Source organism: Nanorana parkeri, unplaced genomic scaffold (assembly GCF_000935625.1).
Source record: "Nanorana parkeri isolate BGI_ZX_2015 unplaced genomic scaffold, ASM93562v1 scaffold2430, whole genome shotgun sequence".
Lineage (NCBI taxonomy): Eukaryota > Metazoa > Chordata > Amphibia > Anura > Dicroglossidae > Nanorana > Nanorana parkeri.
The window spans coordinates 128,884-153,606 of NW_017308698.1; the positions used below are offsets into that span (position 1 = coordinate 128,884).

Sequence of the window (24,723 nt, forward strand, 5' to 3'; positions counted from 1 at the left end):
GTAAAGCACCCTGGTCTACAAAGCAACAGCCCGAGGGGTACTGATCCGGAAACTGGGAAATAGCCGCCGTGGCTGGACATGGCCAGAAGAACTTGAGAGAAGAATCGATGAGACAAAAGGTCACTAAACTACCGCACATCTCCATCAGTAGAGAGGAGACGTCCATCACCTAAGGACACTAGCCAAAAAATAAGTATTTCCTGAAGGGGGAGGGGCTATATGAGGGTCCTTACAAATTTGGCCAGTGTCCACTCACCTGATATCTGCACATAGATGTCTCTGGATCTGCCTGTATCCTGTGCTGTACCATCAAGAAAACAGCTTTACCCACGTGATGTTCAACATGATGGGAGTTCCATGAGAAACCTTTTCCACACACACAGGATAGGAATTCGGCTTGGCCTCGGGCAATCTCTGATATACAAAAAGATGAATCTCCCTCATGTGAGATCTATAATGTCTGAGCAGTTGATGAAGAAATCACTTCCCACATTCATCGTAGGAATTTAGCTTCTCATCCGTTTGCAAACATTGATGACTGAAAATATAGGATTTCCGTGAATAACCTTTCCCACACTCAGGGCAGTAATATGGCTTCTCGCCTGTGTGTAATCTCATATGTGTTTTAAGATAGGCCCTTGCTGTAAAACATTTACCGCACTCAGGGCAGGAATATGGTTTCTCGCCTGTGTGTGATCTTTGATGTGTAGTAAAATTGGACTTATCTGAAAACGCTTTCCCGCACTCGGAGCAGGAATATGGCTTCTCCCCTGTGTGTGATCTCTGATGTTTGATAAGATGGCACTTTTTTGAAAAACTTCTCTGGCACTCGCTGCAGGAAAACGGCTTCTCCCCCGTGTGTATTCTTTGATGTCGGATAAGATCACACTTTTGAGCAAAGCCTTTCCCACACTCAGGGCAGGAATACGGCTTCTCCCCCGTGTGAGATCTGTAATGAGTGACAAGGTCTGATTTACGAAGGAAACAATTCCCGCACTCATAACAGTAAAAAGACTTGTCACCCATGTGAGAACTCAGATGAACACAAAGATCTGATTCAGAGGTAAAACTTTCCCCGCACTCAGAACAGGAAAACGTCTTCTCCTCCTGAATTCCGGCACCATCCCCCACAGGACGAGGTTGCTCAGAGTCAGAGGGATTCCATGCTCTATCCACACTGTGAAGTCCACCATCCATAGCTGAGATCATTGTCTCTTCTCCCGCACAATCTGCTGTGATGTCCTCATCTTCCATCTTACAACCTGGAGATAAAGTCAGAGGATCCTTTGAGGGTTTCTCCATGGCGTGTCCTGGAAACATAGAAACACATGATGGAGAGATATGAGAGGGTTAGATGACTTCACTCAACATTCCATCTGGATCAGGAGGTCTGAGGGAGCAGATGTTCTCTGTGGAGGTCCCAACCAGCCGGGACTCCTCCCGTCTTCAGCCAAAGGGCCTTTGGTCCTCCTCCCAGATCACTTCTACATTTACACAGCCCTGTCAGAAGAGGCGGAGCCAATGGGGACTGGGAGGGGCGTGCTCTTCACCCAACCACAAGCCTAGGCACTGGGCCATGTGATCTCTGATAAACAAGAGGTTCAGAATTCAGACCATTACCAACCTACTATTGGCTGATATCACTCAGATCCCGCCTTACTCTGGACCAATCAGTGTGCAGGAACAGAGCAGAGATAAGAGAAGAATATATTATGGGTCACCTGTGCCGATCTCTGTAGGAGTGTCCTCCTCTTTCATTGTCCTCATCATTCCACCCTCCTCCGTATGTTGCTGATCATCCCTCACATACGTCTCTTCTACGTCACCCTCAACTTTCACCTTCATCAGATCTTCACCCTAAACCAACAGAATGGCAGAAAGTCTCATCTTGTAGAGTCCACACATCATCTCCACATGTCAGAGTCTTCAATCCCTCAACTCCACCTACCTGATCATGGTGTGCATAGTTGTGATCTTCCTGTGTGGAATCCCGGGAATACAGAGGACGGGGACATCTCTCTGGTGGGTTCCTGTAGCTGGATGACTCCTCCAACACACCATCCTCATCCTCCTCTTCTTTTATCTCTTCTTTTACAACGATTTTAGAGTCACTCCGGTTAGGGTGAAATCCGGCCCTTACTGGCCCCCCACTGAAAATAGTCTCAACTGTGATATTTACATATGAATGGGTGGTGCTTTTTACATATAAATAAGACATGAATCATTCTCCCAAAAAATTTGTTGCCGTGCCGCTAGAGTGTTCGGGTTTCGCTTGAAGAAAAGGTGGCAACCTTACGCTGAGGTCCGCACTGCGTTGGAGGCTGGGAGTTGACATGTGCGACCTGCGGAGCTCCTCACAGCAAGTTCTCCCGTTCTGATCGTTGTCTTTCTGTCAGAGAACTGCTTCCTGGTGGAGGTGCAGCAGGGTGAGTGTCTGTGTTCCTTTGTTTGTGCCCTGATCGTTTGTCATCAGCGACAGTATCACCTCCCGGCCCCGGTGGAGCTGGAGGGGGAAGAGTATGTGAATGTGTAGATGCTGCTCTAAAATCTTCACTGTTACATACCTGTATAAGATATATATATATATGTACCGTGTTTCCCCGGCTCAAAAAAACACACGAGGTCTTATTTTAGGGGTAGGTCTTTTTTTTTTTTTCTTAATGCACAACAATCCGCACTTATTCATGTACAAACATATGGTGATCAGGGCAATCAGGGGCGCCGTACCTTTCCAAGAGCAATTTGCTAACCAATCGCTGGCCAGAATGAGGGAAGCGCACTTTCACTATGGATTCCTCACAGGCGGAGTGCATTTGGCATCACTCCGCCTGTGACAGGAGGCGGGGCTATAGAGGAGGCACCGGCTTATAGGGCTCTGCTCCCTCCGCTGCCGCCTCGCTTCCTCTAATGCTGGCTTCGCTGGTTCTCTCCCGCGGCTCTTCAAGTTCCCCTTTATGCCACCACCAGCCCTGGGAACGGTCACAACTTATTTTCGGGGTAGGTCTTATATTTAAACAATTCCCAAAAATAGTACTAGGTCTTATTTTCGGGGAAACAGGGTGTATGTGTATATATATCTCTCTTATACATACAGCTCTTTATTTGTGTGTGTGTGTATATATATATATAATGTGTTTGTGTGTAAGGGCTTGTGCACACCAATTGCGGTGTGTTCCAACTGCTGGAACGCACCACAATCGCTCACAAAACTCCGCCCTTCATTTTGGGGCAGGAGGGGCACATTGCAATCAGACGGGTGGCAAAACATTGCCTGCGTTCCGGTCACTGCCCGCAGTGGGACTGGACGGGTGGCAAAACATTGCCTGCGTTCCCGGTCCAGTGCGAACACAAAAAAATGCAGCGTGCCCTGGACTGGAATGCAGGCAATGTTTTGCCACCCGTCCAGTCGCACTGCCGGCAGGGGAGCGTGGACTTCAATGCACTGACACGCCTCTAGAAAGAAGGGTGGAGTTTAGTGTGCGGTTGCTGTGCATGGGATTGTACTCCCCATTGACACCCATCATGCCATAACATAAAACCTAAATAATAAAGTAAAACACAACAATGATTGTGGAATAACTATAGGCCACGCCCCTCTATTGGGTTTTAATCAATTTAACCAATAAATAGACTTTATGCTTTATTACCAAACAAAACCACTGCTAACCAGTAACAGACCAGCATGCTCTCCTTTATTTCCACAGTTACTCACTTTCCTTGTAATGGGTCCCCACAACTTGCCTTATTGGGGATTGGACTAAATGATTGGCCTTTTGATTCTAGAACTGTAGTCTCACATGTCCTTATAGCTGCTCGCCTGGCAATAGCGCGGGCTTGGAAACAATCGGAACCTCCGTCACTCAGCGTAGTTGTACAAATATTAAACACGCGTGTCCATTTTGAATTTTTGTTTGCAAAAGCTAATATGAAACTCCGCAATTTCAACTTACAATGGGCTTGCTGGTTGTCAAACAACAGATGCCTGACTCATGTATTATGAACCCAACTAATATTCCTAACAGTGTTAAAACACAAAAACAAAAAAAAAAAAAATGCTTTTATGTATTATTAGTCACTTCTTAGGCCTCCACAGTTATCACATGCTTTTTATTTGTTGTCGAGATGGTTGGAAGAACACTTCCTCCACTTACTGTCCTGAATATGTACTGCATTAGGGCTCTCTCCTATAGAGGTATGCTTCTATATATGACTACTTCTTCCAGTTATGGCACTTGCTAATTACTTATTAAGGCTGCAATTTCACTTAATTTTGACTTCTTCCATATACCTGGAACACTGCTTTATAACAATATAACATACCATTTACCTTATATATACTGATTTTGTTTATGTATTTATAGCAAGATTTTATTTTCTATATGTCTGTATCTATGTTGTATTATTTTTGTTATTATGTTCTATTGACAAAACCTAATAAATTCATTGTTAAAAAAAAAACAGACCAGCATGCTTAGTCACCACGACTCAAGCAGCAATACTACCCCATAAAGATTGACCGCGACAAGGGAAAGTACAGTAAAGGGGAGGCTGGGCTGGAAGCAGGTGAAAAGATCCAAAAGGGAGACTGAAGATAATCCAGAGGTGAGTCCAGCTGGCAGTCCTGAGGTAACTGCTGACCCCGCCCACTGACAGGAGTGACTATAGAGGGGAAAGGTTACACTCATTGGTCAGCTGTTTTCCCGCCAAAAGTCTGTCACCAATCCTGTGCTCAGCTGACTGAAGGTCTGTCCAGCAACTGAGGTAAATCTTCCTAGCAACAGCAGGCAGCTTGTAACCTGAAAGACAAAGCAGAAAGAACCAGCAATGCTGCCCCAGAGAGACAGGTACATGACAGTCACCACACACCTCTATTGAATATAATTAGATCTATAAACACATGGGTGATAGGGGCCACAATCCCATGGGGCCACTTTTCTTATTTTGCTTTTGTGGCCCTAACATTCCAGCAGCTACCGCTCTGGAACACACCGCAGTTGATGTGTTCCACAGTTGTGGTGTCACAGTTGATGTGACACCACACAGCCCCCGTTTTAGCTGACTGTCCGCATCACCTGGAAGTGCTGGCGGTTGTGAGCTGCAGAGAATCAGCAATCAATCAGGGAGGCGATGAGTTTAACATTGGGGGTACTGTGAACTCTGAGGGTGTTTATAAATATCTGGAAGTATTATACTTGCATTTACTTTCTTTAATACATGCAACATAAAAATATATCTTTCCTCACTTCTCCCCTGGCTGTCTCTCCTCGCTTCTTGCTATGCGGCGCTATAGTGTTCGGGTTTTGCAGGAAGAAAAGGTGGCAACCCTACCTCATCACCGGAGAACACTTGGCACTAAGCTGCAGGAACATCACTGACAATTTATTCTTCCTGCGTGATGTCATTTATTTTGACAGCCGTCAGAGTTAAAAAGAAAAAAAAACAACAACAGACAGCAATGGAATAAATAGCTAGGCTGCTATTGGCTATTCAATTTGCAATAGCCAATAGCAGGCTGGCAATTGCACTCGCCCACTGCTGCTGTCAATCAGCAGAGGAGGACCTGAAGGAACTACTCCTTGCTTTAGCACTGCTCGGAAACATCAGCATCTCTTCCATGCAGCGTGAAAGCCTTTAGTCAACGCGGAGGTGATGGAGATTTATCGGGATCTATTGAATTGACTGACACGCTGTCAGTAAGCAAGTGGCTGCCTATGAACTAGATCCATGTGTATCACCTGCAGCTCCGCGGTGACTAAAGGCTTTAACGCTGCATGTAAAAGATGCTGAGGTTTCCATGCCGTGTTAAAGCAAGGAGTAGAGGGGCGCAACTGTCGAATAAAAGCCTGTCAGGGACCAGAACACCTTCAGGTGGCACTGGAACCAGATACTGCAGTTCCAGTGCTCACCTGCAGGTGTCTCCAGGCAGCCAGTAGCTGTCAGGGACCTGAGCGCCTCCAGGTGGCACTTTGACGCTGGAACCAGGTCCTGCAGTTCCAGTGCTCACCTGCGGGTGTCCCAGCAATGAGCAGTTAGTCGCCACCTGGTGCTGATCTGGGAGGGTATTTAACCTCTTCCTGTAGAGAGGCCTGTGCCTCAGTATTGTCATTGTATACTGTTCCTGCCTTGAACTGACGCTTGACTCTTGCCCCCCGAGGCCTCCTGATCAGTGGCTCCCCTCTTGTTGTCCTGCTCCCCAGGGTTTGCCCTGTTGCCCCCGGGGTGTAATTGTGGGGGTGTTGGTGCGCGTGCTTATGGTTGTGGTGTTTTTGGAGTAGCTAATAAGCTACAGTTCATAAGCATTGTTTGGTGCGGTCACGTATTTGGTCCTCCTGTATAGATACCTGCACGGGGGTGTGGGGACACCCATGCACAGTATGGTGACATAATACTGAGGCCTACGACCAAATGGACCACACGGCGACCTGCAGGCTTTTGGTGTTTTCTTGTTTCACTGCACTGCTAATCTGAATGGGTTAAATGATCCGTAGTACAACTACATGTTATGTACTATTATGTACTATGGATCATGATTTAACCCATTCATGTTAGCAGGGTAGAATTGTGAGCGCCTCCCACAAGCTGAGCAACGAGACGCGATGCAGAGATCCTGCCCAGCGCCACCTACGAGAGGCACCGCGTGAGGCAACAGGAATCTGTCAGGGCATTCCATGCACAGGCGTCCTCACACCACATGTAGGTACTCACGCAGGATGACCAAATTAATATGCCCACACAGGATAGGGTTCTATGCACACAGTTTATTTGTTACACATCAACAAAACTACAAACCCCCTCAACCCCCCACAGGTTCAGCGGTGAAGTAACAAACCCATCGTTGGGACAAACACACACCTACAGCCAGGGGGAACAGCAACAAGGAGGGGTAACAGGCCTGCAGATATACGGCAGGCCTCAGGATACAAGAAGAGTGGTCAGGTACAAGCCGGGTCGTTAACAGGAGGGCAGCGCGGTACAGGAACAGGATCCAAGGAGAGTGGTCGGGTAACAAGCCGGGTCGGTGACAGGAGGGCAGCGCGGTACAGGAACAGGATCCAAGGAGAGTGGTCGGGTAACAAGCCGGGTCGGTGACAGGGTTGCAGATAGGAAGCAGGGTTCAGGTAGCAGGGTTCAGGATGCAGGGTTCAGGTAGCAGGGTTCAGGTAGCAGGGCTCAGGTAGCAGGGCTCAGGTAGCAGGGCTCAGGTAGCAGGGCAAAAGCCAGGTGAGTCAGTCAGGTGCAGGCGACGCAATACTGAGCCAGCTTCCTGACTGCGGGTAGGGCCTAAATACCCTCCCAGGAAGCACCAGGTGATGGGATGATCAGTCACAGCTGGGGCACACCCGCAGGTAAGTACTGGAGCTGCAGGTTCGTGACAGTTCCTGGCTGCTGGAGACACCCGCAGGCGAGCACAGGAACTGCAGGACCCGGCTCCAGCGCCACCTGGGGGTGCTCTGGATCCTGACAGGATCCGAGTGAAACTAAGGCCTGGTTCACACCTGAACGTTTTGTAGCGCGTTCAACGCTCGACGAACGCTCTACAAAACGCTCAAACATCTAAATCCCGTTGTATTCAATGGGTCTGGTTCACACCTTGCCGTATTTCCGCCCGTCCCTAACGCAATACAAAACGGCCTACGCCCAAAGAAGTACATGTACTTCTTTGGGGCGTTTTGGTCTCGCGTTGCCATTGGGATACAGCCAAGTAGCCCACGGAAATGCGTGTTTGTCGCACGGTCTTTTTACCGCGAACCACGCGACAAACGTGCATATTCAATACGCCTAGGTGTGAACCCAGCATAAGTGAGGGAAGCTGGGACGGGGCCGGCTGTAAATCTATTGCTATAGTGTACTGGACGTGTGTAATGTATATGTAGTACATATATACAGCACACACCTCCACTACACTCCAGCAATAGAGTTACAATTCTTTCCTGCTAACATGAATAGGTTCAATCATGATCCGTAGTACAGAACATGTAGTCGTACTACGGATCATTTAAAGTCACCTGTCTCTTTAAAAAAAAAAGAAAAAAAAAAGTATCGGTAACTGGTATCGGCAAGTACATGAGGGGAAGTACTTGTACTTGGTCCTGAAAAAGTGGTATCGGGACATCCCTAGTCCATGCAGTCTAGTCCCCCTTCCAGATCCGGATCATCTTTAACCATGCTGCCCATGACAACCGCAGTGACTCCTGCTTCGATTCCAGCCCGGCCTGCTCCTGCTTCGGTTCCAGCCTGGCCTGCTCCTGCTTCGGTTCCAGCCCGGCCTGCTCCTGCTTCGGTTCCAGCCCGGCCTTCTCCTGCTTAGGTTCCAGTCCGGCCTGCTCCTGCTTCGGTACCAGTCCAGCCTGCTCCTGCTTCGGTTCCAGCCCGGCCTGCTCCTGCTTAGGTTCCAGTCCGGCCTGCTCCTGCTTCGGTACCAGTCCAGCCTGCTCCTGCTTAGGTTCCAGTCCGGCCTGCTTCGGTTCCAGTAGGGCCTGCTTCTGTGCCAGTCCAGCCCGCTCCTGCTTCGGTGCCAGCCCAGCCTGCTCCTGCTTCGGTGCCAGCCCAGCCTGCTCCAGCTTCAGTGCCTGCCCAGCCTTCCCTGGCAAAAGAACCCCTTATTCAAGGGACCTCCATTATTCACATCCCGCCACACCATCCCAAGAGGTTCCCTTCATTTTTTGAACAGGCTGGCCCATTCAAGCGAGTGGGGTCCTCGCCCATTTCTTAAGACCTCCTGCCCTCTGGCCTCCACTATAGTTGTTCTGCACCATAACGCATGTCCAGAGACTCCATTTCAACCAGAGCAGTGTTTTTCTGTTGTCCTTCCGGACTCTGTCAACCCTATGTACGTTCTCCAGTTGGACCCCACTGCTCCTTAATCCACTGCTCAGTGGGAACCCATTGATCCTCAGCCTGCTGCCCAGCTCATCGCCTCTGCTGATCCTGAGCCTGCTGCCCAGCTCCTCGCCTATACTGATCCTGTGCCTACTGCCCAGCTCCTCGCCTCTGCTGATCCTGTGCCTGCTGCCCAGTTCATCGCCTCTACTGATCCTGTGCCTGCTGCCCAGCTCATCGCCTCTACTGATCCAGTGTCTGCTGCCCAGCTCCTCGCCTCTGCTGATCCTGTGCCTACTGCCCAGCTCCTCGCCTCCATTGATCCTGTGCCTGCTGTCCAGCTCTTCGGCTCCATTGATCCGGTTCCTGCTGCCCAGCTCCTCTCCTCTGCTGATCCAGTGCCTGCTGCCCAGCTCCTCTCCTCTGCTGATCCAGTGCCTGCTGCCCAGCTCCTCTGCTGATCCGGTGCCTTGGCTGATTGTGCAGCTGAACTTTGTGGGACCTTCGCCCAATGTCTGATCTGGTCTTGGTGACGTGGTTGTGCCCCTTGCAGCCGAGGGGCCTGGGCATCCACTTCAGGTGGGGTGATCATGAGCGCAAGCCCAGACCTGGTAGTGATGATGTTCCGGGAAACGGGGGAGCTCCATTTGAGCCTTCCTGGTTTCTGAATGGTGTCACTGCATTCTCCGAGGTATGTGGTGACCTGTGTCGGGTGGTCACTGCTTTGGAGGTATCTGGGAGGTTGGCTGAGCGCATTGTCGGTCCTAGTGACCCCCCCCATACTACTCAGAGGTGGTATGACCATGGACTCCCAAGCTCCTCAGTGTAGGGGGGTGTGTGTGTGCTGCGGGAGCCTAGTCCCGATGGCCTTCGTGTTGGGACATCAGTTGGTTCGGACTGGCAGTTCGCTTGGGCGGCTGACCGGTTGATGCCAGATCCCAGCGATGGGATTCTCAGTCTGTGTTACCCGACATTGAGGAACCTGGCCTTGTGGCAGCAGAGAGAGCAAATCCGGCCATGTTAGCAATCCTAGATGGTGCCGACTATAGAATTCCTATACTCCTCAGCGCCATCTAGGTATGCTAGTGCCATGTGACCAGCATTGGGCTGGCTATATGCCGAGTGGAACTTTTATACATGAAGCCCTTGTTAGGAGCATGTCTAATACCCCTATGTCTGTCACAACCTTCTAGCTCCATCTGGTGGTTACCTGTTGTTACTACACCTATCCCAGTCTTGTCATCTGTGGGCTAATGGGCCTGGCCATACACCTTCATCAGGTCTCAATCAGCTGTGGGTTAATGGGCCTGGCCATACACCTTCATAAGGTCTCAATCAGCTGTGGGCTAATGGGCCTGGCCATACACTGACACTACTTACAAATCAAGACAGCTGGTGCTGATGAGGGTAACAGGTAAACGGTGTGACGGACTGGACCGTCACTGGGGCTGCTGGAGGAGCCCGAGGGTCTAGCTGCCCGGAGGTAATCGTCGGCCTGGGCCGGGAAGCGGCATCCACTGGCAGGAACGGGTTATGATCCGAAGGCGAGGTACAAAGGGGCAATCTAAAGGCGAAGTCAAAGTCCGGTCCGGGTCGAGGCAGGCGGCTGTGTTCAAGAACGGGAAGGCTGGCCAAAGAGTCAGCAACAGGAAGTCAGACGAGGGGTTAGGAAATAGCAGCAGCAGAAAACACAGGAGGCTAGGAGATGCACCATATAGGTAGAATAACTCGGCAATGAGCCAGGGCTCTGACTGGGCTTTTATACCCAGTGGGGAACTAAGACCACCCCCTGGTTACCGAGGCAACCAGAAAGCTTCTCCATCCAGGAGCCAATGGCAAGAGAAAGGCAGAGGGTGTGTGCTGGGAACCTCCCCCAGCAAGGCCCCCACCTGACACCAGTAATGGGCACAGGCGCACGCAGCCTGTCCTCCGCGCATGGGCACCCGCAACCCTGGCGCCAGGGGTCCTGCCACGAAGGAGAACCCGTGTGCTCTGCCGCACATGGCGACCCCGAGGAGTGGTAAGACCCCTGGTACCCTGACACTAGCCTCCTTCCTACTGACCTAGGGCTGCAGAGATTTATTACCCCGGAGAACTTTGTTTGCTGTGAGTGTTTTCCTGTTTAATATTTTATCTAGAGAGAGAGAGAGCAGGTCACTATTTGACTTGATTTGAACCATCCGGACTTCCATCTTGTTTGGATACCATCTCTGCTAAATGCAATATTGTGAAGACAGCAGGCTGTCTGGAGGGGCCATTGTTTAGGGTGATGGGATCAAGCTCTTATCTAATTAGGGACATTTATTAGGTTCAAAGAGTGTCTGTGCTTAAGGAATTCCAATGCGGCACCCGGCTGTCTAGGGGAGGGGATTGTTCAGTGTAACACACTGAACTCTTATCTGATCCTGTGAGATATAAACTCTGTGCGCTTTCTTCAATACAGCAGATCTTGGTTTCCACTTCCACATTGGTGTTGTCTGATGATTGAGGGGTTTAGCGTTCTGTCCTAAGATATTGGTTCTGTCCAATAATTAGGCAGGTTTGGGCTGAGGACACTGGAATTCAGGTTCCAGCAGAGAGGAAGCTTTTATTGTTTCTATGTGTGTATCAGATGATGGGGGATCTAGGTGGACCCTCCGTACTGCTCTCTCCTCTTACCTGGTGATGTGAGAGGCGGCTGATCCTCCATCTTGTAGAGATCCCGGTGTCCTTCTATATCCCCCCACTCCTCCATGGAGACATAGACAGAGACCTTGGCCTGTGTCCAATCACCTGATATCTGCATATACAGGTGAAACTCGAATAATTAGAATATCGTGCAAAAGTAATGGCAGTAAGTGCTGCAAAAGGGGCCCAAACCAAGTACTGAGTACATATGCATGCTTGTACTTTTCAGAGGTCCGATATTGTTCTATGTACAATCCTTGTTTTATTGATTGCATGTAATATTCTCATTCTCTGAGGTTGTGGATTTGGGGTTTTCATGAGCTGTAAGCCATAATCATCACAATGATGACAAATCACGGCTTGAATTATCTTGCTTTGCATGTAATGAGTCTCATATATTAGTTTCACCGCATAAGTTGCATTAGTGAAATAAATGAACTTTGCACCATATTCTAATTATTCCAGTTTCACCTGATGATATCTGTCTCTGGATCTGTCTGCGTCCTGTGCTGTACCATCAAGAAAACAGCTTTACCCACGTGTCTCATCTGATATTCAGTATGATGGGAGTTCCATGAGAAACCTTTTCCACACACAGGACAGCAATACGGCTTCTATGCCTCGGGCAATCTCTGATGTACAAAAAGATGGATCTCCTCTGAAAAATGTTTCCCTCACTCATATGAGATGTATAATGTCTGAGCGTTTTATGAAGAAATCACTTCCCACAATCATTGTAGAACTATAGCGCTAAACGTCCTAAAGGTTTGTTTTTCCAGGAGTATATTTTTCAAGGAGTATATTTGACACATTTTTTCTGTCTACTGGGATCATAACAGTTTAATCTTCTTATATCCATCACCGAAGGACGTTTAGCTCTGTACTATTTAATACATCTTCACTATAGGGGCCTAGTGCCTGAGTTCAGCAGCTTTTCGTACACCATTTTAAAAAAAATTATAGATATCATATTTTTGTACATTTTGGAGTTCTTGGGTCATATATTATAATTTATTTATTTAATACTATTGTTCTCCATTAGCGCAAGCTCTTGCAAATATTGTAGAACTATAGCTTCTCATCCTTGTGCAAACAATGATGACTGAAAAGATCGGCTTTCCGTGAATAACCTTTCCCACAGTCTGAGCAGGAATATGGCTTCTCCCCCGTGTGTATTCTCTGATGTCGGATAAGATCACACTTTTGAGCAAAGCCTTTCCCACACTCAGGGCAGGAATACGGCTTCTCCCCCGTGTGTGATCTCTGATGTTTGGTAAGATGGCACTTTTTAGAAAAACTTTCCTGTGACTTTTCTGGTTTCACCCCCGTGTGTATTCTCTGATGTGTATTAAGAGAGGAGCTTGATGAAAAACATTTCCCGCACTCAGAGCAGCAAAATGGCTTCTCCCCAGTGTGTGATCTCTGATGCTCGATAAGATGGCTCTTATTTGAAAAACTTCTCTGGCACTCGGTGCAGGAAAATGGCTTCTCCCCCGTGTGTATTCTCTGATGTCGGATAAGATCACACTTTTGAGCAAAGCCTTTCCCACACTCAGGGCAGGAATACGGCTTCTCCCCCGTGTGTGATCTCTGATGTTTGGTAAGATGGCACTTTTTTGAAAAACTTTTCTGGCACTTTTCTGGTTTCTCCCCCCCGTGTATTCTCTGATGTGTATTAAGAGATGAGCTTGATGAAAAACATTTCCCGCACTCAGAGCAGCAAAATGGTTTCTCCCCCGTGTGTACTCTCTGATGCTCGCTAAGATGGCTCTTATTTGAAAAACTTCTCTGGCACTCAGTGCAGGAATACGGCTTCTCCCCCGTGTGTATTCTCTGATGTCGGATAAGATCACTCTTTTGAGCAAAGCCTTTCCCACACTCAGGGCAAGAATACGGCTTCTCCCCCGTGTGAGATCTGTAATGTACGACAAGGTCTGATTTTCGAAGAAAACATTTCCCACAGTCATAACAGTAAAAAGAATTGTCACCAATGTGAGAACTCAGATGAACACAAAGATCTGATTCAGAGCTAAAACTTTCCCCGCACTCGGGGCAGGAAAATATCTTGACCCCCTGAATTCCGGCACCATCCCCCACAGGACGAGTTTGCTCAGAGTCAGAGGGATTCCATGCTCTATCCACACTGTGAAGTCCACCATCCATAGCTGAGCTCATTGTCTCTTCTCCCGCACAATCTGCTGTGATGTCCTCATCTTCCATCTTACAACCTGGAGATAAAGTCAGAGGATCCTTTGAGGGTTTCTCCATGGCGTGTCCTGGAAACATAGAAACACATGATGGAGAGATATGAGAGGGTTAGATGACTTCACTCAACATTCCATCTGGATCAGGAGGTCTGAGGGAGCAGATGTTCTCTGTGGAGGTCCCAACCAGCTGGGACTCCTCCCCTCTTCAGTCAAAGGGCCTTTGGTCCTCCTCCCAGATCACTTCTACATTTACACAGCCCTGTCAGAAGAGGCGGGGCCAATGGGGACTGGCAGGAGCATGCTTTTCACCCAACCACAAGCCTAGGCACTGGGTCATGTGATCTCTGATAAACAAGAGGTTCGGAATTCAGACCATTACCAACCTACTATTGGCTGATATCACTCAGATCCCGCCTTACTCTGGACCAATCAGTGTGCAGGAACAGAGCAGAGATAAGAGAAGAATATATTATGGGTCACCTGTGCTGATCTCTGTAGGAGTGTCCTCCACTTTGAGTGTCCTCATCGTTCCATCCTCCTCCGTATGTTGCTGATCATCCCTCACATACTTCTCTTCTACGTCACCCTCAACTTTCACCTTCATCAGATCTTCACCCTAAACCAACAGAATGGCAGAAAGTCTCATCTTGTAGAGTCCACACATCATCTCCACATGTCAGAGTCTTCAATCACTCATCTCCACCTACCTGATCATGGTGGGGGATGGTGTGGTCCTCCTGGGTGGGATCCCGGGAATACAGAGGACGGGGACATCTCTCTGGTGGGTTCCTCTTACTGGATCCATCTGTAGGAAACACACACACTGACTGAATACATTGTTTCTATGTGTGTATCAGATGATGGGGGATCTAGGTGGACCCTCCGTACTGCTCTCTCCTCTTACCCGGTGATGTGAGGGGCGGCTGATCCTCCATCATGACGTCCTTGTAGAGATCCCGGTGTCCTTCTAGATACTCCCACTCCTCCATGGAGAGATAGACAGAGACATCCTGACACCTTATAGGAACCTGACACACACAATGATACCGTCACCATCCAGACACATCCCTTGTCTGTTCCTGGATCATGTCCCAGAATTCCCGGCACCGCTCACCTCTCCTGTCAGCAGCTCCATCATCTTCTTGGTGACTTCTAGAATCTTCTCCATGTTGTGTCTCTCAGGATTTAGGGAGTCACATGGGGGCACTGTGATGGTCACATGATCACCTGACTTCAGAAGAGGAAAACTCTGGATGGAGAAACCAATAGGAATATCATGTTAGAATCCCAGAATCCTCCTCACCTCTCCGGTCAGGTCTGTGTATTGGTAGAGCAATTAGTGAAGTCATGTGACTAGTGATGGACGAACTTGCTATTGAAGTCTATAGAAGGTAAATGTTAGAAATAAATTCTCTCTGTTTTTAAGCCTAATGAGCAAGCGAGCTGGGCTCTGCTCTGGGGACATGTACCAATAACAACAATACCGTTCAGTGAGGAGATGACCTCCATTTTATGTGACTATGTAGAGTGACATGTATGCCTGTGTTGTAGGCCAGATATGAAGATGGAGAGATGAGGCATTGTTTCATTCAGAAAGAAAAATTACATTGAATGAAGTCAGAGACACAAAGCAGAAATATTACAGAGACACGCTGCACATCATGTAAGCCTTTTTAGTAGGCTGCATTTGAGGTGTGAGGGATGAGGGGCTTTTTATCTTGCAATAAAAATTTCCTTGGATGATGTCAGAGACACAAGGCAGAAATATTGTACAGGAAGCAATGAATCAGTGGCAGGAGATGATAATGGATGTCAGGCCAGCAGCTGTAGCAAGTAGAGATGTCCAGTTCATGAATGAATGGTTCTTTTGAATCGATTCTGTTCAGTGAACTGGTGGAGTCGATTCACCTGAGTGAGCCGATCCGTTTTTTGAAGCAGCTCCGTGTGACGCGACATATAGCAGATTAGCAGAGAGTCTCTAGCGGCACTTGTAATATGATTTCTAGACCAGTGATGGCGAACCTTGGCGCTCCAGCTGTTTTGGAACTACAGGTCCCATGAGGCATCGCAAGGCTCTGACAGCCACAGACATAACTCCCAGAGGCAGATGCATGTTGGGATATGTAGTTTTGGCACAGCTGGAGTGCCAAGGTTCGCCACCACTGGTCTAGACTGAAAGGAAATGCCAGGCTTCTGCCAGCTTCTCCCAGCCCAGCCCTGCAACCAATCAGATCTGTGAAGCAAGCTATGAGTCACAGTACACGGAGTCTAAGAATCTAACGAGTCTACTGGTTAAAAGAATCGACTGATTCTACTTAGTTAGTAGACTCGTTTGATTATTTTAGTTAAAGAATCGTGAGCCATCAGAGGAGGCCCCATTCACACCTAGGCGTATTGTAATATGCGCGACCGTCGCGCGTTTTTTTTACCGCGAGGCTACTTGGCTGTATCCCAATGGAAAACGCCCTACAAAACGGCCCAAAGTAGTCCCGGGACCTTTTCAGGCGTGGGCCGGTTTGTTAGGGACGGGCGGAAATACGGCAAGGTGGGAACGAGACCCATTGACTACAATGCAATTTATATTTTTGACCGTGTTGTAGAGCGTTCGTCGAGCGTAGAAAGCGCTACAAAACGGTCAGGTGTGAACGAGGGCTTACAGAGTTCAAAGAATCGTTCGTCACCACCAGTACAACTGAGTCTAATGAGCAGCAGGTTGCAGCAGTGATAAGGGACAGACAGCTGGGAGGGAGATAAGAGAAATGACACAGAGTTTAGATTAGAGGAGGAGCCTCATTCAGATTGAATTAACCCTTAGGCTGGGTTCACACCTAGGCGTATTGAATATGCGCGTTTGTCGTGCGTTTTTACCGCGATTTGCGGTTAAAAAAAACCCGCGCAACAAGCGCCCGTTTCCGAGGGCTACTTGGCTGTATCCCAATGAAAACGCAAGACCAAAACGCCCCAAAGAAGTACATGTACTTCTTTGGGCGTAGGCCGTTTTGTATCGCGTTCGGGACGGGCGGAAATACGGCAAGGTGTGAACCGGACCCATTGACTACAACGGGATTTAGATGTTTGAGCGTTTTGTAGAGCGTTCGTCGAGCGTTGAACGCGCTACAAAACGTTCAGGTGTGAACCAGGCCTTCAGGATCAAATCGGCTTCTCGAGGAGATCTGCACGTTAAAGGTAACAGACAATCATCCCTTCTGAAACATCCGTCTCATTCAGTAGCTATATGACTAAATGAGAGAGCCGCCTCCTTTTTTAAAAAATTAAATAAAAATACATTTAAACCTCCTTTTTAATTATATTATTTACCCCTCCTCCACTCCTGAGTTTTTCACCCAACCAACCCCCGCACCCCCCAACCTTGGGGGGCAGTTTGTAATAGTTATAACACAGAACACTCTAATCAGACTGATGAAAACTGAAAAAAAAAAGGTCATCAAAAAGGGAGGACAAGCTTAAAGTGACATGAAACCCTCAGATTGTGTAACATAAACCAATACTGTAATGTGCGCCTTACTGTAATCCATGGTTGTTTCCCTTCTCTTTGCTGCTCTTCCTTTTAAATCCTCATGTCTTCTCATGCTGGGGGAGAACTTCCCTTTGCAGCTCAGGGCCTCTTCCTGTAGTGCTGGCTCAGGTTACAAACCTATACAAACCTATACACAGACACCGTGTATCCATTCCTGAGACAAGGCAGTCTGCTGCAAAACAGAAGTTCTCCCCCAGCATGAGAAGAGCTACAGATTTAAAAGGAAGAGCAGCAAAGAGAAGGGAAACAACTATGGATTACAGTAAGGCGCACATTACAGTATTGGTTTATGTTAAAAAATCTGAGGGTTTAATGTCACTTTAAATACCCAAAGTGAAAACTAACAGAAATGGTTAAATTTTATGTAAAAAGCAAAAAACAAAAACCCCTAATATACTTGTAGAATATAAAAGATGGGGTCACATCAAGTCAATAGATACCAAACATGGTAAGTGTAAAAATTGCATGCGCCTGTGTAATGCGTGTGAAACGTTATGCTACACAATAGACTTGTGCGCCGTCAAAACATTTGTTCTGTTTCGTTTCGGAATATCCGTTATTTCGTAATTCGTAACTGAACTCGATTCGGATTCGTACGAAATACGAATTTTCGTTAGTGGCGGTTATATTTTCGTATCTTTACGAACATTCGTTATGATGAAGTTAAAAAGCAAAATACCTTTGTTAATATTGGAGTGGTAGTTCGGATAAAATAACTACCATCAACTCCAATATATTAAGGTATTTTGCTTTTTACCTTCAATATAACGAATGTTCGTAACGGAACGAAAATACGTCAACGGAATTTCGTATTTCCTGCCTGTGTATTGTAATGTAACTCTCAGCAGCAGCGGATCCGTATTTCGGATTAAAAAAAAATCTTGTCATGCTGTTCCCAACCTCATTTACAGGGGTAATATCAGTTCCCGTTTCAAAGAAATCCGAATCCGAAATTCGTTAACGGAATTTCGTATTTCGGATATAATTCGGAAACTGCCATTCGGATTTCGGATGCTCCGAAATTCGGAATTTCAGGAAAATCGTACGAATTTCGATTCGTAACGAAACGAATCGCACATGTCTACTACACAAAATTGTCTGTAGGTGACGCTTTCAAACCCTTAAGCAACCGTTGGCAATGAATTGTGTCCCCAGAATTGTTGCTCTCATTTAGACGTTTGCGGCGACACGTAACATGAGGGGTGCCATCATAATTTACGTACACATGCATACCTTTCATACGTTTATTTACATGCAGATGCCGAGTTGGTTTTTTAACTTTTTATTTATTTTATAATTTTTCACCTAACATATTTTTTCACTTAAAGTTATTGCCGTCACACAGGGGATAACATGCCCCTAAGTGATAGCGTTTGGAGGTGACAGGCTCTCTTTATAGAGACATTACGGGTCTATTAGAAAATCCTGCACAGATCAGACAGGTCTTAGACCGCATGCACGATATTTACCTCATGGAGGACCTCGTGAGCTCCCTCAAACACACCAACGCCCAGTTCTCTGGTACTTGGCTTCCCTGGATGGAGTTCGTGAGATCCCCTGACTACCTCACGCTCTGATAAATTTAGCACCGTGCACCAGGATGTGGACACGGGATCCCGTCCCCCCACACTCACCTTACTCAAGACCTCGCTCCCCCCGGCTTTACCCCAACTCCACATACCCTAGCGCGATGAGCACCCTCCCCAACCCTTAATCCTCCTTCCCTCCTACCTTATGTGACCCTCACAAACCGATAGCTTCCATGACGCCCCCATCTTCCCATGGTTACCCTGTCCATTTGTGTAGTAAAACCTCACCACGCTCTCACAATGATCACGGGATACCGAATTACCCAAACCCGGTTTTTCAGCTATCGCGACTCAAGCTACTACTGCCCTGACGGGGGTGCACCCCAGGGGTCCTTCACCCCCCGCATGCGGGGGAGCCCTGGTGCCCTCTGCCCCGGTTCTCCATGTAAAGGGTCGCTTCATACCTGTTGACATCACTCTATGTGTTGTAATGTGATGTAATGTTTGTTGGCATAATTGTTGCTATATTGTACATGGCTCAATCTCTTATCCCTGAGCGCTATACTATACCCTGTTTTGTACAATTTGTATAAAAATGTGAAAAAAATACTTAAATAAAGAATTTATTTTTAAAAAAAAAGAAAATCCCGCACAGTATTATGTTCAATTACCTATGTGGCTGACTTTCTGTCAGACCGGCCAATCTATCAGGTCAGCCAATGTTATCACTTCGGGTGACGCACGATCAACTGCGCCAAAGCGCATTACTGCGCATGCGCACCACATTCTGATGAGCTGTTGTCACGGCCAACATAGATAACGGTCAGATTTGTCCCTAGTGTTTAGAACACAATAACGATTGGATTTCACTACCACAGGTACTGCGCCACAGTAGTAAAATCCTATCGTTATTCACACCCATACACTGTAAAGACTATGGACACATCTGGCCGCTAGCCATGTTAGCTGTGACATCACCTCATCAGAATGCGCTGCGCAGGAACACGCTTCTCACTGTCGCAGCTGATTGCGCGTCACTTTGTGATCACATTGGCTGATTTGATAGAATGGCAAATCTGACAGAAGATGAGACTTGTGACAGCTCTGAGCACTGCGATCAATGTTCCCCGGGAGCTGCCCGACACCCTTCTCTGAATCAGCCTTCTGATTCTGATCTTCTATGAAGGATCAGACGGCTCCTGAGCTTCCAATCACTGGCTTGTCAGCCGACTCAGCAAGTGAATCGAAGATTCGGTTCATGAATCGGTTCTTTTGAATGAACTGATTCGAATGAATCGATTCATTTAAAAGATTCGAACTTCCCATCTCTAGTAGCAAGAGATTTAAATAGATGGCAGGTCTACAGCAGTGGCAAACGATGTTATTAAATGGAAGGCCAGAAGTGGTGGCAGTAGATAGTAATGGATGACAGGACACTCCCTCCGCTACTCTTTATTCTGCCCCTGGATGACATCCCGCCTCGCTGATGCTGTGCCTCTCCCTCACTTTCTTCCTCTACATCCCCCAGGTACCATCTGCTACCTCATCCACCACCCCCCCACCTTCCTCATCACTGGAGACCACTTGGGCAGGAAGCTGCAGGAACCTCACTGGCAATTGATTCTTCCTGCATGTTGTCCCCTCCCCGTGTGACATGCGTCCTCTTCCTCAACATCAACTGCTGCCCAACCTCCTGCAGCAAGTGACGGAAGCCGCGCTGAAATAATTCCACCGACTCCTTCATGTCAGTTTGCATGGTGAAGGAGGGATGACATGGTGAAGAAGAGGGAACATTTGTAGCTGCAGATGACCCTGAGCTACTCCGGACCTGAGAGGAGGATGATGATGATGATGATGGAGGCTTGGATATTCACTCCACCACCACCGTCCATGTTCCGGCTATATGGCACGGCCACTGCCAGACAGGAAGGGGAGATGTGTCCGGCCTCTCAAAGGTTCTGCCTGACTATCACTTTGACCTGCAGATGGACAACCTGCTTGCCACCTTCTGGCTGCATTTGAAGAACCTCGGCCTCTACCTTTAGGTCTCCCAGGCATGGTGACAATCGGGGATTGGCTAATTTTATTAGTAGCTATGGCAGTAAAAGGGTTAAAGATGTTCTGCTTTAGTGCATTAGACATGTAGCATATTGGACTACCATAGTATGCAGTCAGGTCTGTGCTTTATTAATAGAGATAAGAGTGATGTCATGTGACCTCCCAGAATCCTCCTCACCTCTCCGGTCAGGTCTGTGCTTTATTAATAGAGATAAGAGTGATGTCATGTGACCTCCCAGAATCCTCCTCACCTCTCCGGTCAGCAGGTAGATGATCTCCAGGGTGAGGTTTAGTATCCTCTCAGTCAAGTGACTCCGCTCCTCCTCCATCTTCACTGATGTGGTCATGTGATCTCTGTGGACGGATAGAGGAGAATTATCTGGACTGTACTGGTTGTATAATATTAGGATGGGGGTAATAGGTGGGCTGCCCCCAGGGGGAATTGCCCCATGTAGATGGGGGTCACACAGTGTTTGTTGGGTTTCTTGCCCCCTACCCACCAACAGTCCCGGGTTCTGGAGGACCGTCCTGGAGTAGGAGGAGGAAGAGGGGACATCGGCAATGCTGGCTGAATAGTGTCTCCTCTGTCCTGGGAGGAGGAAGATGGAGCCACCACTGCGACGCACCAAACTAAGTCCTCATTCACACCATAGAGTATCGGGAACTTGCGTCAGATCCACAGAAAGGTGCGCAATTCATCAACCGCAAATTTGTCCAAAATTTGAATCTTGGAAATTGGTGTCAAATTTTAGAACAACCCGAATCTGAATCTCATCCCTCATACAAGAGACTGCTAAGGTGACACATCTCCAAAATGAAGACAATGTTCTGACCCTCATAATCGGGTAAAAGTTCTGATCCTGAACAGAAATATATATATATATATATATATATATATATATAGTGTCATGTAAATGGGTAAGCCGTATTAGTCCAGTAGAGAAGATGTATAAAAAAACCAAACAGAGTATTGTAGTATGCAATTATACCTTTCTTATTGGACTAACAAAATATATAAAAGACAAGCTTTCGAGAGTTAACCTCTCTTCTAACCTATTCTTCTCCTTGTGTCTGAGTAGTTTTGTATCTCTGGCTCGTACTTGTTGAGTATTGCTTCTGACCTGAAGAAGAGAGGTTAACTCTCGAAAGCTTGTCTTTTATATATTTTGTTAGTCCAATAAGAAAGGTATCATCGCACACTACAATACTCCGTTTTGTTTTTATATATATATATGTGTGTAGCAGCATCTGCTGGAGATAAAAGACGTCACAGGACTATGGAGGACAGACATGACGGGTATATATATATCCTATTACCTCCTCTGCTGCCAGTTCCAGCAATGTCTCCTTTATACGGCCTCACAACTAACTTCTCTCCTGGAACTTCCTGTTTGTACCTGACATCACTTCCTATCATAGAGACTTCCTGTCTCGGCATAGGTGAGGTCACCACCTTGTGGAGCTCAGAGGAACTGCAGCCTCGAGAAACGTCTCGTAGTGTGAACACGGCCTTGTCATTGTTGTCGAGTGTCCCGGATGGTCATCAGTCAAGCCTAGACCCAGCTATTCCACTCAGCTGCCAAGGCCGGGCTTTGGCAATGGACAGACATGTGACCCCCTTCCATACTTATAACACCCCACAAAGCCCTGAGAATGAGGGAGATGATCTGAGAGAAGTCCCCGTGGGAGAAGAACATTTGCGCAGTGGCCCCACGAGTGAATTGAGTTTGAGACCCCGGCTCTACTCCTTGCTTTAAAACCTTCATGGACACATCAGCATCTCTTCCATGCAGCGTGAAAGCCTTTAGTCACCGCGGAGGTGGGGATGGGAATCTATTTAATAGACTTGTCTCACCACTAAGGATAATAACAGAGGTTTACATACACGTCTTCTGCAGAGGATGTGAAAGCCGCACTGCCGCGCCAAGGCACCTCTTATAGTGCGGTCCTAACTCTAAACTATGAGAGTCTCCATCTTGGAGCACATGGGGCAGAAGATTTCAAATTGTATCCAAACCTCTGTTATTGTCCTTAGTGGTGAGACAAGTTGTTTTACATGCTGGTTTGTGAGTGTGCCATGACGCCTTTCTACTGTTTTACTGTTCAAAGCCCATTTCGTGTGCACCTTACTGTATAACTGGTGACAAATTGTTGCGTGCGTTTGTCGTTTGTTTTGCTTGACCTATTTAATAGACTGACACGCTGTCAGTAAGCAAGTGGCTGCCTATGAACTAGATCCATGCGTATCACCTGCAGCTCAGCCGTGACTAAAGGCTTTAACGCTGCATGTAAAAGATGCTGATGTTTCCACGCCGTGTTAAAGCAAGGAAACTTCACCGAAACCGCCCTCCTAAAACTCACTAATGACTTACTAACAGTTAAAAACAACGGCCACTATTCCTTACTCTGCGTTAAGGCCCTTAAAATGTTGCTGATATTAGAGTCCTTATCCGTGAATAATGAAGTTGCATTCACCTCATAACGGACAGACAAAGATGGCTTCCACGAGGCCCATGTGACAATATGGGAAATAATATCTATAGGCCTTATCATTTCATTACTTTTAGTCAATAGTTCTGATAGGCTCATACTGGAGGTTTTAGTTTTATTCTTCTCCTTGTGTCTGAGTAGTTTTGTATCTCTGGCTCCTACTTGTTGGAGGAGCCGCCCCTCCCCCTCCTCATACATCTCGGGGGAAGGGTTTGGGGTTGAGGGATGAAAAGCTGATGTCATCCTGTGACTGGAGTGCTGTATGATCCACACTGCTCACCACTGATGAAGCCTAGAGGAAGGGTCACCCTGCTTCTGCTCCTGAAGCACCACATGGATCTCAGGTATCCGGGCCATCTACTGCCCATCTATTGTCACTTGTCAGCTCCGGCCACCTGATACCCTCATCAGCACCAGCTGCCCTGGATTGTAAGTGTAGCGCCCTCTGTTATGCCGCTACTAAATTTAGTGACTATCTGGACTGTAATCAGTCTGGATGCTGTTTTGTTCTGAGTTCTGCATTCTACAGGTGTCCCTGAGTTTGATGGATTGATTGCTTCCCCCTGTTGCTGGGTTGGGGATTCAGCATACAGTGAGGGAGGATCCATCCTCAGACTGTGCACCTGACCCTAGCCAATCCCTGAGCAGGATGACTCAGAGGTATGGCTGAAGGAAGGTGATAAAAGGTTTAGGGGACACTTTCCAGAACTCTCTCCGCCCTAGTGGCCCTCCATGGGAAGAGGCCTGTGTGATAGAAATGCTTGGCTTGGGCCTCAGTATGTGGCAGATGCTGGGGGCCTAGAGGCCGAAGTTACTATTGGAAACCTGGTATGCACCTCAGCACGTGGCAGGTGTTGAGGGCCTAGGGACATCAGATGTTGCTGAAAGGAGACCTGATGGAAGCTGGGCTGGAGGTGGAATCTACTTATCGAGGAGTGTCGCAGAGGAGCTGGTGAGGCTACCGTCTTGAACCCTTTAAGAGATCCCTCACCCTATTCTCAGGTGCTTTGCTAAAGAAGAAGCCAGTTGTTGCTGTATGAGTCCAGAGATAGTTCTCTCTCTCTCAAGGTCCTGGGCTATCCTGGCTGTCCTCTGTGCTACTGTATATTGCTGGTTGCTCTGACAGGACCACCATATTACTGAATCTAGCCATTGCTACGGGAGAATACAGAGTCCTCTGAAGTATTACCCGGGTGTCCTACAATCCCAAACCCTCTCTCCTGTTTGATCCTGTACAATAAATGGTAAAAAGATCCTACGACTCGACCCTGTTCTGTTCTGGCTCCTTTGGGGGTGAGCGCTACATAAGTACTGTTGGTGTATGGCCAGGCCCATTAGCCCACAGCTGATGGAGAGCTAATGAGGGTGTGCCACCCCAACAGGGGCGTAGAATATGAGATGCATAGCCTCAGTT

General features: G+C 47.7%; 1 protein-coding gene across 1 annotated transcript; it reads right to left on the minus strand.

Annotated features, from left to right (window-relative positions):
* Positions 1-480: 480 nt before the first annotated feature.
* On the minus strand, positions 481-21,254 carry LOC108801666 (zinc finger protein 260-like). Its single transcript, XM_018573568.1, is given in 8 exon segments — positions 481-968; positions 12,591-12,755; positions 12,831-13,763; positions 14,175-14,310; positions 14,402-14,489; positions 14,616-14,674; positions 14,734-14,943; positions 21,071-21,254. Coding segments are annotated over 8 exon segments (2,175 nt in total). The 5' UTR covers positions 21,167-21,254.
* Positions 21,255-24,723: the final 3,469 nt, after the last annotated feature.